The sequence below is a fragment of the Typopeltis vanoorti genome, chromosome 10 (assembly GCF_054136105.1).
Source record: "Typopeltis vanoorti isolate ZY-2024b chromosome 10, IOZ_Tvanoo_1.0, whole genome shotgun sequence".
In the NCBI taxonomy this organism is placed as follows: Eukaryota; Metazoa; Arthropoda; class Arachnida; order Uropygi; family Thelyphonidae; genus Typopeltis; species Typopeltis vanoorti.
This window is the reverse complement of record NC_143558.1, coordinates 63,352,968-63,370,286: the sequence shown is the minus strand read 5'-3', so window position 1 is coordinate 63,370,286 and position 17,319 is coordinate 63,352,968. Positions and strand designations below refer to the sequence as shown.

The following is a 17,319-nucleotide window of genomic DNA, read 5'->3' as shown; positions in this document are numbered from 1 at the left end:
TTAATTATGTCACCTATAATTAAGTCTAATAAAATAAACACCTCCTTACTTCATTTTCTACTTACTTTAATAAAGACTATTTTTATTAACCTTTCTAGGTAAGACCTACACCATGTTTGGAAACAGCGACTCGGTGAGAGAGCTCGGCATTATCCCCTGTGCTATAACCTGGCTTTTCAGGCTCATTAATGAACAAAAGCAAAAGTCGGGAGCTCGGTTCTCGGTAAGAGTGTCTGCACTAGAGGTGTCGGGAAGAAACGAAATCCTCAAGGATTTATTAGCGGAGCAAGCGACAGGTCAGTAGTGAAACAGTAAAATTTTTTTTCCGCTCCAAAAATTCATTCTTGTAGAATCACACGTCTGCGATCGTAAGTCCTATAATAATGGCTTGATACTATTTTTTTCCCTTTTTTTTTTTATTTTTGGGTGTGCGCGCGCAACTGACAGAGAAATCTTTTGATCTCGTCCTGTCAGTGAAATTCTTTTCAGGTTGTATTAAAGATCATATGGAAAAGATGCCTCGAGAGGAACAACAGTTTTTATTCGTGCAACGATTCATACCATTAGAATAAAACTAAAAGGGGAAATGCATGGTAAGTAAGGAACAATTTCTTCAGTGGAAATCCGATCCATGTACAGGATGCTGCAGTCTGCAATGTTGGCCGGAGAATAAACTGTACTTGGTGTGTTATTTGAGAAGTGAATCTTACTGGAGAAAGAGTGGATAGGGCACTAACAAGCTAGCTATAATGAAGAAGAGGGAAAACTTTAACAAGATTCCTTTAAGGGAAAAGAAGAAGAAGAAGAATCTCTAGGGATGGGATGAAACAAACATTCGTACAGGTGGCTTGCGCAAGCTTGTATATTTCTTGACTTTTTCCGCTGTCGTCAGACTCGGCTTTCTCTCCCCCCCTCCTTCCAAACTCTGGTATTTTTACCACTCCCAGTAGAGGTGTGTGGTTTCTGGAATGCGGCACGTGGCTGCTACGTACCAGATAAATAATTGGAGGGACAAACTTGAGCACCTAATGGCAGAATCACGGTTTTTAAGCGGGCGCTTTCTCAATCAGGATTAGGTTACACTTGCAGCGGGGATGAAGACAAAGGAAATGCTTCAACCAGAAGCAAATGGCCAATTAGATTTTTTTCCCGCTTTTAAAGTGGAGCTTACTTTAATCTAAGACAGGAGACGCGCGCGGAAACAAAGACAAAAAAAAAGCATCGCATTGAAAACTGCCATTAATTTTTCAGCCTTGCGATAGGAAACTGGGAGTGGGGGAAAAACGAATGAAGTCAAAGAAACGCAGTCTCTCTTCCCGTGTTTTATTAATGATTATTTAATTTCGACACTTGCAGTAATCGGTGTACAGTTGCTTAATAACATGGACATTTTAATTTGCTGATAACAATTGAAGAGCAAACCGCTTTTCGAAGTAGGCTTATAAAGAAATTCTTGATGAGAATTAGGGAACGCTGACTTAACCCTGAACTCAAAGAAAGAAGCAATGTTCGTTGTCCTTAAATACTTGAAACGGTATTTGGTACACAGGGAGATAATAAAAAAAACAAGAAAAGGAGTGAATATAAGAGAGAATAAATGACTCGGATTACTTACATATATATTAAACATTATATTATAAGCAGAATCCACCAAGTATTCAGCAAAAAAAAAAAAGAGAATGAAATATTCAATATTCAATACTTCGTTTACTTACAAAAAAGACATAAAATACAAAAACTTACAATAAATAGAAACTCGTAACTGCTGAAAAAAAATCTGCTTATATCCAAAATCTTGTATTGGTATAATATAAAAAGATAAAAGGTGTTTTCACTTTCTTTCAAAATTTATGAAGAAATCTCAAAAAGCCCTAAATTTAAAATTTTATTTTAAATCTAAAATAAATTTTATTTTTTATTTTTTAAGTATTGATTAATTTAAATAAAATAAACTACATATAAGAAGCATATCGACAATGATTTTATATACAGTATATATATGTTAAATGCAACTAAGTTAATATACGTAGTCTAACCCAGGGTTTCCCAAACTATGTTCCGCGGAAAGTGAAAAATTATCAAAATTGATATGAGGCTGGAATGGTTTGAAGTCAAGAGCTCCTCACTTTGCGTGTGGATTGTGGTATTGAGGCAAGCGTGCGCTGGCCTTAACTCAGCCGCACGCGGTTGTCGACAACTCCAAGCGCGAGTGAAGTACGGAGATATCTATTCTAGAAAATGCGGTCACACGCAAAGTCAATGCGATGCGGCCCGGCATGCCTGAAGTGTGCGCTGTGTCACATTTTTGCGATGCGATACAGCTTGCTTCGGTGCTAGTGTGCGCTTAGCTTTACGTTGAATACGAGACCGACGATGCTCAACTCTAACCAACGTGTTCCGTTAAAATTTCAGGATTTGTGAAGTGTTCCGTCGTAGGAAAAGTTTGAGAAACCCTGGTCCAACCTAATGCATAATAATCGTGTGTATATATATATATATATATATATATATATATATATATATATATATATATATATATATATATATATATATATATATATAGCAATTGTATAGAATTGTTTAGTATATGTATAAACAATGGCTTGAAATCGTGGGGTGCTGCAACTTTCGAAATATACTTACACACTGCAAGTACATATTTGGATAAAATACCAAAATTATGGTAAAAAAAAATAAACATGAAAAAATATTGTTTATTATCGATAAAATTAAAATTCAAAATTACTCAAAAATAAAATCAATAAAATGGATTTAAAACTTTTGGACATTACAATTAAATCCTTCAATTGTAATGTCCAAATATTTAAAGAGACGGAGTAAACACGATAAGCACTACGAACACTCTACTACTGGCACAAACTGCATATAAACAAAAGTGGAACTGCGCTTCGGACAGTGCCACATTACGCTAATAGCTTGCATCTCACTATGACTTGCATGCTTGCGCGCGTTGCAATATGACACTGTGGTAAACACAGTGCTGCCAGCGTCCTTCGCCCTCCTAAGTGTTACAAGATGGATTTTTATACAAAATAAGAGAATTGTATAGGATTGGTGATGATAAAATTAAATATTACAAGCAAATATTAATAAATATATTTATATATCGAGGAAAATTGGGGGTGCTGCAGTTCCGCAATGTCTATGCACGAGCCACCCCCTGTGGAAAAGAGATCACATTTAGAAATGTGATCTCTTTTCCAGTTAGTTGCGTCGTCCAGATGACTTTGTAGGGTACATTGTCCCTTCGTCTTATTTCTTTGCTGTTTTCCCTTTCGGCAATTAAGGACATTTATAATGGCGATGGAATTAACAAGATTTTTATCTTATTTAACCGTTTCAAATGTTTCCTTCTTCTCAAAGGTCACTCACTTAACGGGATGACTGCGAAACACTACCAAAATTAAGACTACAAACTACGAAAAGAAATCCCAAAGGAGCTTTAGAGAAACTTGACATTAAGATAATTAAGAGCACTAAAACACAGCCCATTTTACTAATGACCGCACTCAATCTTTGCGTTTGGCCTCATCTTTAGGGACGGAAGGGAGTGGAACCTCTCCAGGAGTATACCTGAGGGACGATCCTGTGTTTGGCACTCAACTCATGAACCAGAGTGAACTCCGAGCACCAACTGCTGAAAAGACAGCATATCTCTTGGACGCTGCAGTTGCTTCTAGAGTCACAGGTAAATAAATAATTCCTTCAATTGCTTTTGTAATTTTCCAGAGTAAACTTTGCCGTATTACTTTGCTGTTTTACAATGAAAGTACCACTCCAGGGGCTTATTGGAAGATTTAATTCTACCGATCCCACTTACAGACTGGAAATGATATTTGTATTTCGGAATGTTTCATTTTTAATATTAAAACGATCAGTTGGAGTACGTTTGAAAATTCTTCATTAATGTTTAAATTAGTGATTAATGATGTAAATTAATTTAATAGAATTTATTTGCATAACTTTCATTTTTTTGTTTGATGAAATGGAATCTGATGAATTAAAATAAAATATATTATTGGTTTATCTGGATAAAATACAGATAAACCAATAGTATCACAGTAATCTTACATAAGATTACTGTGATAGTGAATTTAGGCACCAATAAAAAGCGAAAATACGGGCTCCTGGCCAGAGTTCTTGCCTAAGCAACTGTAACGTCAGAGGTCATATTCCAATATGTTCTCTGGTAAATTCGACATTTGGTTATAAAATATGGATGGATCTATAATATGCTATTTTTTATTTTATTTATTCCAGATTAAAATATTTCAGGATTACATTTTAGTCTTTGATTATGCACCTATCAAAAGTTCACTTATGATTAATTTAACTTTTTGGCTTAGGAATGTTGTATGTATGTAGAACAAGGATTGGAATCAATCGACCGTGAGATGCTGATTGATTCATTCAATCCAATAACCTTGGAGAGTAATGGATGGCAATGCTGTAGCCAATGAAGTTCTGAGGCTCGGCTATTGCTGTTACCCTCCTGCCACGATCAGAGCTTTAATAGCTCAATAACACGTTATCCCTACACTGTCCTCTACAGATAAAGGGGAAGATATCCTTATAAGGTTGTATGTATGTATGTATATATATATTTGGTTTGTAAATATATTTGTAAGAAAATATTTGGTAGGAAAGTAGAAAAAAGAAATATATAGACTGATCTATGATGCAAAATAGAAACTTTTCTTATACCTCACTGAATTCAATGCGAATTAGAGGATGGTGTTTATCTTTACTCAGTGTATTGACGACCACACTTAAACAACCTTTTATGCGTATAAAAACAACATACTTAAACATAGCTAGAATTTTTCCAAACGTTTACTTTGTGTGCAACATCGGTAACTGTCTGCTAATTGAATAGTACAATTAAATTAATATTATAATCCTACAGTTTCTTCACGAAAAGAAAGTCCAGTTTGTTATAGTGAAAAGGAGGCTCTTTCGATCTGATTTTGATGTGCCGAGTTCCTCTGTTTTCACTTGAACAATAAGCCAGAGGTAGTCTTTATTTACATACATTGGTTTTCAAGCTAATGTCATGCACTGTTCAGATAACAACATTTCCATATGAATCACTTCTTTTATTTAGTTCGCGGTACAGTTAAGGAGCTTAAATAAGATTATTTTTATCCTGACGAAGGGTAGAAAAGGTTCGGTAAATTAAAATGTAAAGCCAGCAGCACTGTTACACAAAATACAGATGTAATACTCAGGGAGGTCCCAGATGTCATTGATAAAGCGTCTTGGCCACACAAAACAATTTTCTAAGCAACCTTTAAACACGGGGAGTTAAATGCTGGTGTCGTAAACAGACACAAACAAAAGGATGGCAAAGATAAATTAAACATCAAGATAATGTTAGCGTCATAACTAACGCAATGAATATTTCGCTGAAACATTATTAAATGCAATGAGAAAGTTTTTTATCACTTTGTTTTGACGTAACGGAAATAAATGATTTGCTAGCATCATTAATAAATGTTTCAGCAACGCCGCCGCATAATAAGAGTGTCAGGGCCACGTACGGACACAACGGTGAGAGTTCCGATGTTTGCTCATCTTCATAAATGGTTACGGAAACCCATGAAAACCAGTAATTGTCTTAATGTTTAGTAAAACTATAATTTTTCGTAAACTAATTAAATTCGGTCCGAAGGAAAAGGCGGGTTTTAAAGCACACAACATTTATCTTTCTTAATCCAAAAGAACAAGAAGAATATTTGGTTCGGTCGTTTGCACCTGGTGCACATTCTATTCTTATCCTTTAACGTTGGTTGCTATGACAACAGTTCCCTTTATCGTGTACCTGATCTATCGTTAATAAAAACATATATGGGAACTACATAATTCATTCATAACAAATCATTATGGTGATTTTGTTTTCGGCTATGACTGATCGCAAACATCCCGATTATAATCGCACCTCAAGGTTGATTTTAAGAAGTAAAAAGAAGATGAGGTTGTGTTTAGGATTACAATTGATGACTTGATGTGTTTTGTTCTTCTTTGTTTATTGAAAAAATGTATTGGTAATCGTATAAAGCGTCTTTTTTTTTTAGTTGAACAGGAAGGTATCGTGGAGCATGGCTAGATTTTCCTGAGATTATTCTATCGATTATTGAATTAATCGATCAGGCCAAGAACAAAGCTCATTGCTGTAAATAAAGCTTCCATTTTAGAATAGAAACCTTATGTGAGCAAATAAAAATTTTGCTGTCTGCCTTGTTGTGTGTGGTTCTAATATTTAAATTCCCAAATACTTCTTTCATTTTTCCTTGCGATAATGAAAAGCAGTATTTCCAGGATTAGACCAAATTTTTATCGGGTTTTTCTGGAATGATCAGTACTTCCTTAAAAGTGTGTACAATTATAGTTTTAGAAATTTATTTCGTTTTTTCCCCCTTAAAACACGAAGATTTATGGGAAGAACAATAGGTTTAGGATTTTTTTGTCGAAGTCTACATTTTATCAAAAGTGATCTAGGAGACGGTTATCTAAAAAATATGATAGTAATTTTTTTTTAATCGGGTTTTATTTATATACGTGTTCTTCCTCATTCCATCAGTTCCTTAGGATGGGTTGAGTCCCCTCATTATAGGTCACGGCAAATTAATGCAACCAACACACTCCTTTCTGCATCCCCTTAAGGGCAAGAATTTATGCCTGTACATTTGTGTGTTAACGGGGTTGGTTTGCATGTTTTGAAGAAAGAAATACCTTAGTTTCTGGGAAAGAAAACCTTCGATCTCCGTATGAGACCGGCTAACTCATCATTTGATTGAAAACATCTTAGTTTTCCAGTAGAAAATATCTTAAATCTTCTCCGCATACTTTTAATAATACTGAACTGAACAATGAAGACCAAATCTCTTTTCTCGGACTTTTACTGCAAACCTTTTATGGCATCCTGCACAATCATACCACTTCTATAGCATAATCAGCGTTCAACTTGGCATCCGTTTCCACTCAAGACGGTTCTTCACTTCCAAACAGCTATTTACTCTGTACGAATTCAACTCTCATGTATGGGCTGGTACATCCAAGGCCTCCCTCAAATTCTTAAGGCTGTTGATAAATGACACTTCTTTTACAGACTCACTTTAGCCATATATATATATATATATATATATATATATATATATATATATATATATATATATATATATATATATATTATGATAAAGCTGAGCTACGGAGGCTCTATATACATGTTAACTATCCACTGTTATTTTAACTGAATGGTTCTTAATTTAAATTAAATTAACTAACGCCTTCATTTAAAAATACATTTATTCCAAAATAAGTAAAATGTGTACAGTAATTTAAATATTAATTATAAGAAAGCTCTCTTTCTCTCTCTCTCTCTCACACACACACAGCTTGCAACTGAATTTTAATTTATAAGATTTCAAATTAGAAATCTTATAAATTGTTGTTAACATGCAAAAGAAATTTTAAATTAAGCAGCCAGTGTATCAATCAGTAAAATATTCAGAGACAAAAAAAGGAACGATTTCTTCTATTCATTATTGAATCAAACAGTTTAAAGCGTGCAGCTTATTTTTTTCTTATCTATTTTGGAGAGAATTGTAGTAGCCAAAAGAATTTTTCCCCCTTCTATACTACTGCAAATTCTTTCAAAAGACAAAATCTTGCATCTCTGAATTAGCACAAACAGCTTTCCTCAGTTTTAAGAATTCTGAGGAAAAAAAAAACACTGGAGGAAGATTCTTGGATATAAACAAACAAAATATTGTTAACTTATATTTTTAATAATATGTTTTCTAATTATTGTAAAAAATTGATTTTGTTACTGATTTTAACAGGAATTTCTAACGGTTTAAGTGAGAACATAAAATGTATTATCAAATAAAATTATATAAAAAGCATCTTTTAAAGTGTAAATCATCTAACATGACTTTACATTCAGAATTACGATAAACTCTGGTTCCTAATTGTTAAACTAAACTGTTAGTTTAAAAAGTTAAATATTTACTACAGTGTTTAATTTCTTTTCACTATTAATCAACAATAAAAATTCAGAACTTCTCATTTCTAAATCTTAGGAAATAATTAAAAATATGATGTATAAACGTCAAGATTCTGAATTTTCGACTCTAATCACCGATTAGTGGAATTTTTTTTTCCAGACTTATCAGTTGGTTTATGGAATAAGTACAGTTGTTTTTGTTCAGGAAAGGAAATTAAATCCGATAGTATTTGAAAAAAAAAATCAAGTATGACTAACGAAATTCATGATTTACTTAGTCCTTATAAAGATAAGGACTGGCTTAAAGGGGCGAAGCACGAATGCTTTTCATCTTCCCCGTTATCTGTAGAGGACAGTGTAGGGATAATGTGTTATTGAGCCACTAAAGCTCTGATCATGACAGGAGGGTAACAGCAATAGCCGAGCCTCAGTTAGAACTTCATTGGCTACAGCATTGCTATCCAAGGGACCGCATTTCACGGTTGGTCATCCTCCAACTGGCCATATCATAATTTACTTATAGTCCTTATAAGGACTGGCTTAAGGGGCGAAGCAAGAATGCTTTTCATATTCCCCGTTATCTGTAGAGGACAGTGTAGGGATAAGGTGGTATTGAGCAATTAAAGCTCTGATCATGGCAGGAGGGTAACAAGCAATAGCCGAGCCTCAGTTAGAACTTCACTGGCTACAGCATTGCCATCCATCACCCTCCAAGGGTATTGGATTGGATGAATCAATCTAGCCCATCATAATTTACTATGATTTTATTAAAATAATTGTAATAGTATTATGTGGAATATTTAAAGGTGTATGACCTATTTTTAGAATTTAAAAAATATTTAAAATTTTAATAACATATAAGTTGCATTATTATTTATAAGAAAAATAAAATTTCTTAAGAAGCATACATTGTCATATCTGTCGAAATAATTTTTAAATATATCAAGTACTTATTAACATACTATAATAAATTTAGATGTGAAATTTGCGAAGTATTCCTTTGGCATTTGTTCTGTTTTCAGCATCTTTGTTATGTGCCATGTATTTGCAGCTGCAACATATTGTGAATGATCTTATTCCTTTGCAGATGGTGAGGATGAAGGCCGCAACTCTCACTTCCTCTTTACCCTTCATGTATACCAGTACAGGGTGGAGAAGGGCAGCAAAGGTGGAGGTGAGTAACACGTTTCCCTAATAAGTCTTTATTAATCCATTAATGTCGCGAGGCTATCGCAGTCAAGTACGTTAATGAGCTTAGTACAGCAATTTGTAAACTCAAATCCTCTCTGATGGACTTTGAGAAACAAATTGGTTTAAAATTTCCTTCTCATTTTACTCTTTCGATGTTACTCCTTATTTTTAGAATTAAAATTTAAACTTTTTAAGCTATAAATATTTTGCTATAAAATATAGCTGGATCCATAATATCCTTCATTCTGATATAAAAATAATTTTTATAATTCGTAAATTTTTTATACGCAATAAGATCTTCACTTGTTGAGGTAACAAACCACTATTAAATAAACATGTATAAACCGCCAATATTCCTGTATGGAGACATTTTATTACCGGGGGGGGGGGGGAAGCGTTACAGCAGGATTGCTACCGCTTTCCAGTTACCGTTTCCCAGAGCGTCAGTTATGCCACCTGGTGGACAAAAACCATTCTCGATTATGTTGTTTTGAGTACTAAATAGCGTGAAAGGGAAATAGTTCTGATATTCTGTTAAAAATGCATATCCTTTTGCAGTTTTACCGGCAGGCAACCACTAGCATTGTTTTTTTCCCAAGTATTCAAAACGTAAACACTAAGATTGACTAATTGGTAGAACACTTCAATTTTATTTAGTTTTAAGATTCTTGCTCGAGATTATGCTAAAATAGTCGGTTGAGAATTATATAGTTTTTCTAACTACGCAGTTAGCTTAATATCTTGACTAACAATCACAAGCAATGGGAGATTATTTATGTCATTTGTTCGATGTTAACTTCCCTGTGAAAATATAACATAGAAGTTATATTTATATGAATAGAAACGGTATAATATTTAGTCAAGTATGGCATAAACATATAGTAATCAGTAAACTAAGTTAAGGAGATAATAAATCCCTCATTATTTTAAAGCCGGATATAGTCATCAGTGTTTCGAGCGCCACCTATCATAAAAATTCAAAAACATGACTGGAAGCTACGGCAGAAATATTAATATCAGTTAATGGGGAAGGGGAGGGGATTTAGGTTTCATTTACATAGAAAGAGTCGCAACTTTGTTGAGCATTCTTTTACAAATCTTAAGAATGATTCTACCGATTTTCTTGAGTTCACCGAATACACCCAGAGAAGTGTAGTTGCTTTTATGTGAATAGATGATGACCGCTCAACGGTCTCATGTCATAAGTGAATTATATTTCCATGACTTACCACGGAAATCATTCTGTGTCGGTGACATCTGTTCTCTTATAGTAGCTGGAGGGAGAAGTCGACTGCACTTGTTTGATCTTGGAAGTTGCGAGAAACAGCCGAAAGCTAGAGATGGAAGCAGTGGTGGATGCTTGTCTTTATCTGCATTAGGAAATGTCATCTTAGCTCTTTTTAATGGACAAAAGCACGTGCCTTACAAGTAAGTTGTTTTAGTTTAATTTAAAAGTTGTCTCAGAAAATCTAGTTTAAGTTAAAAACGACCAATTGATCACATTTTAAATTAAGAAAAAAAAAAATTCATGGTTGCTAGGTAACCGTGTCATTGATAAGGTTATCTAGTTACAATGCCTAAAAGTTATTTATGTATTTAATAATGACTACATGTGTATTATTTAAAAATTAAATAATAGTGTAAAAAACAATACATTGTTTAAAAGTTAAAAACAACGTATATTAATACTATTAATGTATTGTTTAAAATATTTATTAATAATGTCTACGTTCATTATTAAAATACTTAATAGCAATGTAAGTTTTATTAAAATGTAAAGCAACAATGTTGTATGGTTTAAAAGTTAAAAACAACGTATATTAATACTATTAATGTATTGTTTAAAATATTTATTAATAATGTCTACGTTCATTATTAAAATACTTAATAGCAATGTAAGTTTTATTAAAATGTAAAGCAACAATGTTGTATGGTTTAAAATATTATCATTCCTTTTTTCGTATAAACTTTTTTTTTCCAAATCTATGACACGACAGTGCCCAGCGTGGACAAGTTAGATGGAATGAAGGAAATGAGATAAGAAGTTGGTGCGATATGGTTGGAACTAAACGGTGTATAAAGATTAACCAGCAACCGCTAAAGGTGGTTGTTGGTTAATCTTTATACATCTGCTTAAAGGTGATCAGGTCAGTGGAGTAGCTCCCATGAAAATACGCCTAGAAAAACATCATGCACAAACATAGTGCTATGGGGACGGAATTTATGTGGAGTACTGCACAAAAAAACTCCCTAAGTATACTTGATGTTATCAAGAAGAGAACAATAGATAGCATCCAGTATACTTAGGGAGTTTTTTAGTGCAGCACTCCAAATTCGGGAACAGAATTCTAAAGTTTAACAGATTTAGGATTTATAATACACGGGCCTCATAGCCTTGGCAGTAATTCCAAATTAATTCCATTTTTCCAAAAGATGGATGAAAGTCATGGAGTAACCTGACATTGGTGAAGAAATCGGATGAGAGAAAATGATCCACGATGACACGCAATGCACGACGGGAAAGGAAACTGACAACACAAGTATGGAAAAGAGTTGTAAGACGAGCATCACTGGATATTAAATAACGGACAGTTCACAACCGTTAATGCATTTACAAATTTACTCACTCGCTTTGGTTTTCATTTAATGATTCTTGTTCAAATAATCAAATGCAAGGATAAAAAAAAAACGGAGCAATAAACAATTAATGATGGTTAACAACGTTATGCAGTAGTAGATCTCACTCAAAAAGTCGCGTGCTCAGTCTGGTTAACATGAGTTGGAATCTGATTGTTACCAGTCAAACAAAATATCGATGCTTTGTTTTAGCCATACTTCATCAATTTCTTTATTCTATTCATATTTAATCACTTAAATACATCGTAGATAGCCCGTTGGATTGGTTTGAATTTCAACGTGACAGTGGTGTTTGTGAAATTTAGGTGGTAGATGACTTTCATCGCCCGGTGTGATACCACCCCATGCTTTCTGGAGACTTGCAGAAGTTCCGAGTTTGGTCCATAGATAGGAATTTCGGGATTATTTAACCCATAATTCAGTCTCAGTGCTGTAAGTTTTGCAGCCTTTCAGATGAAATTCAAAGCCAAAGATGCTTTGAATTCTTGTTTGTTTATTTTATAGTGAGACAGCTAAGGTCATGAGTATCGGTTTATGTCTATCAACTGTTTGTGTTCTCCTGTTTATCTGTTTTTATGCGAGGAAGAACCTCTTGAATTCCCTTCCAAAGTCCTCAAAAATTTAATCGGAGGAAAATCATGACTCCGCGTAAGATACGATTTGCCGTATTCATGTTTGCTCTGAAGAGAGCAAAAGATATGTGTTTATGTACTATTGTATTATGCAGTATATGCGTGTGACAAAACATCTGAGTATTATAAATAAATGTTGTACATTTTTAATTTTATGTTAAAATATAAATTTCTTTTAAAAGGATTGTATAAAACTCTTTAATAACGAATATTTTAAGAGACACCATAAACTATCTAGTATAACTCAAGTTCATATTATATAGCACTAATTGGATGATCATGATTCCACCACAATGTCATATCCAACCCACAGACTACAAACCTGGAAACCACAGGAATACAAGTCCACACAAACAATGCTGGAAGCCTCAAGATATTTGCTGCCTACAACTCACCAAGCAATCCTCTACTGACAACAGACCTGGATGCAGTCCTCGGCACCACAGACCCCACCATCATAGTAGGTGACTTGAATGCCAAACACACAGCATGGTTCAGCACCACCAACAACAGAAGTGGTCGCATACTACACAACTATTCAACACTTAACTCAGTTGTGGTAGCAGGACCCACTGAGCACACTCATTACAGCCCTCATGGCAGATCAGATGTACTTGACATAGCTATCCTTAGAAACATTAGTTATCAATACAAACTAGAGACGTTCAATGAACTATCATCCGATCACAACCCAATCCTGATCAAACTTGGCACACAAGATCAACTGGCCCACCAGCACACCTTCATATCGTGGGATAGGCTAGCTAAAATCCTACCAGAATACATTGGTCCTGTACCAATCATCCACAAAAAAGAAGACATAGATGAAGCAATAAGCAATTTAACAAGCCAAATTATAAAAGCACTAGAAGCAGTCACCAAAACCACAACCAACCACCCATCCGGTCGGCTCCCAGAAAACATAATGGACCTCATCAGAACAAAAAACAAAGCCAGGAAAAGATACCACAACACAAGAGCCCCACAGGACAAGAACACTCTGAACAAGTTGAACAACCAAGTCAGAAAAGCACTTCAAATCCACAGGAATCAGGATTGGGACAATAAACTATCATCACTCAACCCTGAAGATCACACAATATGGAAATTTCTGAAGATTCTGCGCACTAAACACAATCCCCTACCGCCCATGCAAACTGCTCATGGAACGGCGCACACTGATAAAGAAAAATCAGAAGCAATAGCAGAAAACCTAGAAAAACAATGCAGCCCATCATATGATAATATAAACATCACCCACATATATAAAGTCCACCAGCAGGTCAAGCGTACCTTAAATCAGTCCGAAGACAAACCAACCAGCATCACCCCCACTACTCCAGTTGAAATAACCAACATCATAAAGCATCTAAACGACAAAAAAGCTCGAGGGCCAGATGGAATTACTAACAGAATCATCAAATTACTTCCTAGAAAGGCTATTATGCACCTGGTTAACATAACCAATGCAATATTGAGGATACAACACTTCCCCTCTACATGGAAAACAGCAGACATCATACCAATAAAAAAGCCAGGAAACAATCCGCAACTCCCGCAAAGCTACCGTCCAATAAGCCTGCTCTCCAACCTGGGAAAGATTGCTGAAAAAATTATCCTTTCAAGACTACAAGAAAAATCAGACCAATTAGGAATAATTCCAAACGAACAATTCGGCTTCCGCCGTATGCACAGCACAGTGCAACAAATACACCGACTAGTGGAGCATATCACTCAAGGATACAACTGGAACCTTCACACAGCTGCAGTTTTTCTGGATATTGCCAAGGCCTTTGATAAGGTATGGCATCAAGGATTACTCTATAAACTCATTCAGGCCAACATTCCAACAAACCTTACCCGTCTAATAAAATCATACCTCACTGACAGATCCATGCAGATAAAAATAAATGGCACCATCTCAACTAGGCGCAAAATCCTGGCAGGAGTACCTCAGGGATCTCTTTTGGCTCCTTTACTTTTCACAATCTACGTGGCTGACATTCCACAGAACCTGAGGACTACCATCACAGCCCTATATGCTGATGACACAGCTATAATGACAAGATCTCTCCGCCCACACCTGGCCATCAGTCGTCTCCAGGATACTATCACAAAGCTAGAGAAATGGTTCTCCGACTGGAGGATACAAGTAAACCCCGTCAAAAGCTCAGCTATACTCTTCACCAGACGCAAAGCCTTCATCCAAGATGATATTGAACTTCTCGGAAAAAAGATACCATGGCAGACAGAAGCCAAATACCTTGGAGTGCAGCTAGACAAAAAGCTAAATTTCAACAGCCATATCAAGCTCATAGGCACAAAGACATCCAGAACCATAGCCCAACTCTATCCCCTGATCAATCGCAACAGCAAATTGGATAAACGCAACAAGCTGTTATTATATAAGATGGTAATTCGACCTGTAATCACATATGCATCCCCGGCATGGAGTCACACATCCAAATCTAACATCCAGAAACTACAGAGGATACAAAACAAATGCCTGCGGATGATCTTAGACGCCCCATGGTTCGTCAGAAACACGCAGATCCACAGAGAAACCGGAACCCCTGACATCCGTTCTCTCCTTCATGACCATGCGGAAAAGTTCTTCAGCAAGGCACATTCTCATCCCAATCCACTAATCAGACAAGCTTCCAGTTATAGTGAACATGACTATCAAAAACACAAAAGACCCAAGGCAATCCTGCTTTCAGCAGAACAGAGCTAACTCCATAGTTCACAAAGTGCGAGCATAAGTCTCACAACCTCCCCCATCAAGCTTCTCCACACAGATAAAGGGGAAAATAAAAAGCATTTTATGCTTCACCCAGCAAGCCAGTAACGTTGTTGTTGTTGGATGATCATGATGAATGATTCATTCAATCCAATACTCTTGGAGGGTAATGGATGGCAATGCTGTACCAATGAAGTTTAACTGAGGTTCGGCTGTTGCTATTACTCTGATGAGTTTCGAGAGTTCGCTCTCTTAGGGTTTTTGCCTTAAGGGAGCAATTTGAGTATTCGGGGAAAGTGTTCTCCGGCACGGCCCGCTGAGGGGTTCTTGTCGGTGAATTATTTTCTTCGGAATGATTGGTTCTGGTCGGTTTCACTGAGTGGAACCAACGCGGAGATTTGGACGGTCTTTCGCCCACGAATGACTGGCCTAGAGATCGTCTGATTTTTTGAGATTTTACCCCTTTACTTAAACACAAGGTAATGAATGGCATGTTGTAGCTAATGAAGTTCTAACTGAGGCTCGGCTATTGCTGTTACCCTCCTGCCATGATCAGAGCTTTAATAGCTCAATTATTGAGATATTAAAGATAACACCTTATCTCTACAGATAACGGGGAAGATGAAAAGAATTCCTGCTTCGCCCCTTTAAGCCAGTCCTTATAAGGAGGATGATCATGATACCTGTGTGGTTGCAGGGATAAGAATAGCATATGTAGCTAATGCATGTCGTACGAGGCGACTAAAATTGGTACCCTTGGAGGGTAATGGATGGCAGTGCTGTAGCCAATGAAGTTCTAACTAAGGCTCGGCTATTGCTGTTACCCCTCTTGCCATGATCAGAGCTTTATAGCTCAATAACACCTTATCCTTACACTGTCCTCTACAGATAACGGGGAAGATGAAAAGCATTCTTGCATCGCCCCTTTAAGCTAGTCCTTATAAGGATGATCATGATGATATGTTAATTGGATGATATAGATAGTGCAGGCTGTGAGTTCAAATCTCGGTTGTTAATGGTTTAGTGAATCAGGTCGGATGAGAGATTTTTTCAGAGATAGGTCTGGTCATTGCGAGTGTGATCGCGGAATAGCTAGCGTGGGAACATGTAAAGACCTCGTTTCTCATGAGAATTCCCCGTAAAGTCTATATTTCCAAGTCGCGTTGTTCATTGTCATTCGAGTGTGTTTTGAGTGTTGATTGCGGTCTCGCGATAGTCCTTTAGTGTGATGTATTTTGTGTTTATACGCTATACGGAAGTCCTTGAGATCCAGCTTAGGTAAGCATATATTCGAATATTTTAAACACGAACAGTTTAACTCCCGATGACTTTATCCAATCGTTGGATAAGAAGCTGGCGCTCGACCTCCTCAAAAAACTGTTGAAGAAATTTGAGGTAGAGTGGCCAGGGTTTCTAAACCCATATTCAGCGACAGACGACTCCACAGAATGGGACAACTCAACACCAGGGGAAGAAGGGAAGACGAACCTGATAATCTCTGCTCCCACTCCAAAACATGATTCAGAAACCCATGCTCGGAAAAAACGTAAAACAGCGGACACTCAGATAAACGAGGGGATGGAAGAAGATAACCCCAACACTGACCTCCCAACAACGCAAAAAGTTCCTCCAATTGTTCTACAGGAAAAATAACGTTGGACGGCCCTTAAGCCTATTATGCAAAACCATCAAATTGCCTATTCATGGGCAAAAAACGTAGACGACGGAGTTAAAATCCAGCCTGCCACAGTAGGCGACTACGGACTCTTCACAAAAACCATGGATGAGTCAAATATTAAATATCATACTTACTCACTGAAGTCGGAGAAAAACCTAAAAGTTGTACTCAGGGGGTAACAGAAAACATCTGCACAGATGAAATTACTGAAGACCTCTGCCTGCACGATCTCCCACCTGTCAAGGTTTGCAGAATGCTACGGGCTGACAAGAGTCCAATGCCCCTAGTACTCGTTGAGATACCCAACACACACAAGAACATATACAACATAACAACGATCTGTGGTTTGAAAATCACAACAGAACCACTAAGGAAAAGAGCCACGTCGGGCCAGTGCTACAGATGTCAGAAGTAC

The 17,319-nt window shown here is 36.3% G+C and overlaps 1 protein-coding gene across 1 annotated transcript in view; it reads left to right on the top strand.

Moving 5' to 3' along the window:
- LOC150102465 (uncharacterized) overlaps window positions 1–17,319 on the top strand; it is a 71,309-nt gene that overhangs the window by 13,654 nt on the left and 40,336 nt on the right. The window contains exons 3-6 of the mRNA XM_090399595.1: window positions 99–296; window positions 3,560–3,709; window positions 9,114–9,200; window positions 10,489–10,645. Of these exons, the coding sequence (XP_090255721.1) occupies window positions 99–296; window positions 3,560–3,709; window positions 9,114–9,200; window positions 10,489–10,645 (592 nt within the window). The remainder of the gene's footprint in view (window positions 1–98; window positions 297–3,559; window positions 3,710–9,113; window positions 9,201–10,488; window positions 10,646–17,319) is intronic.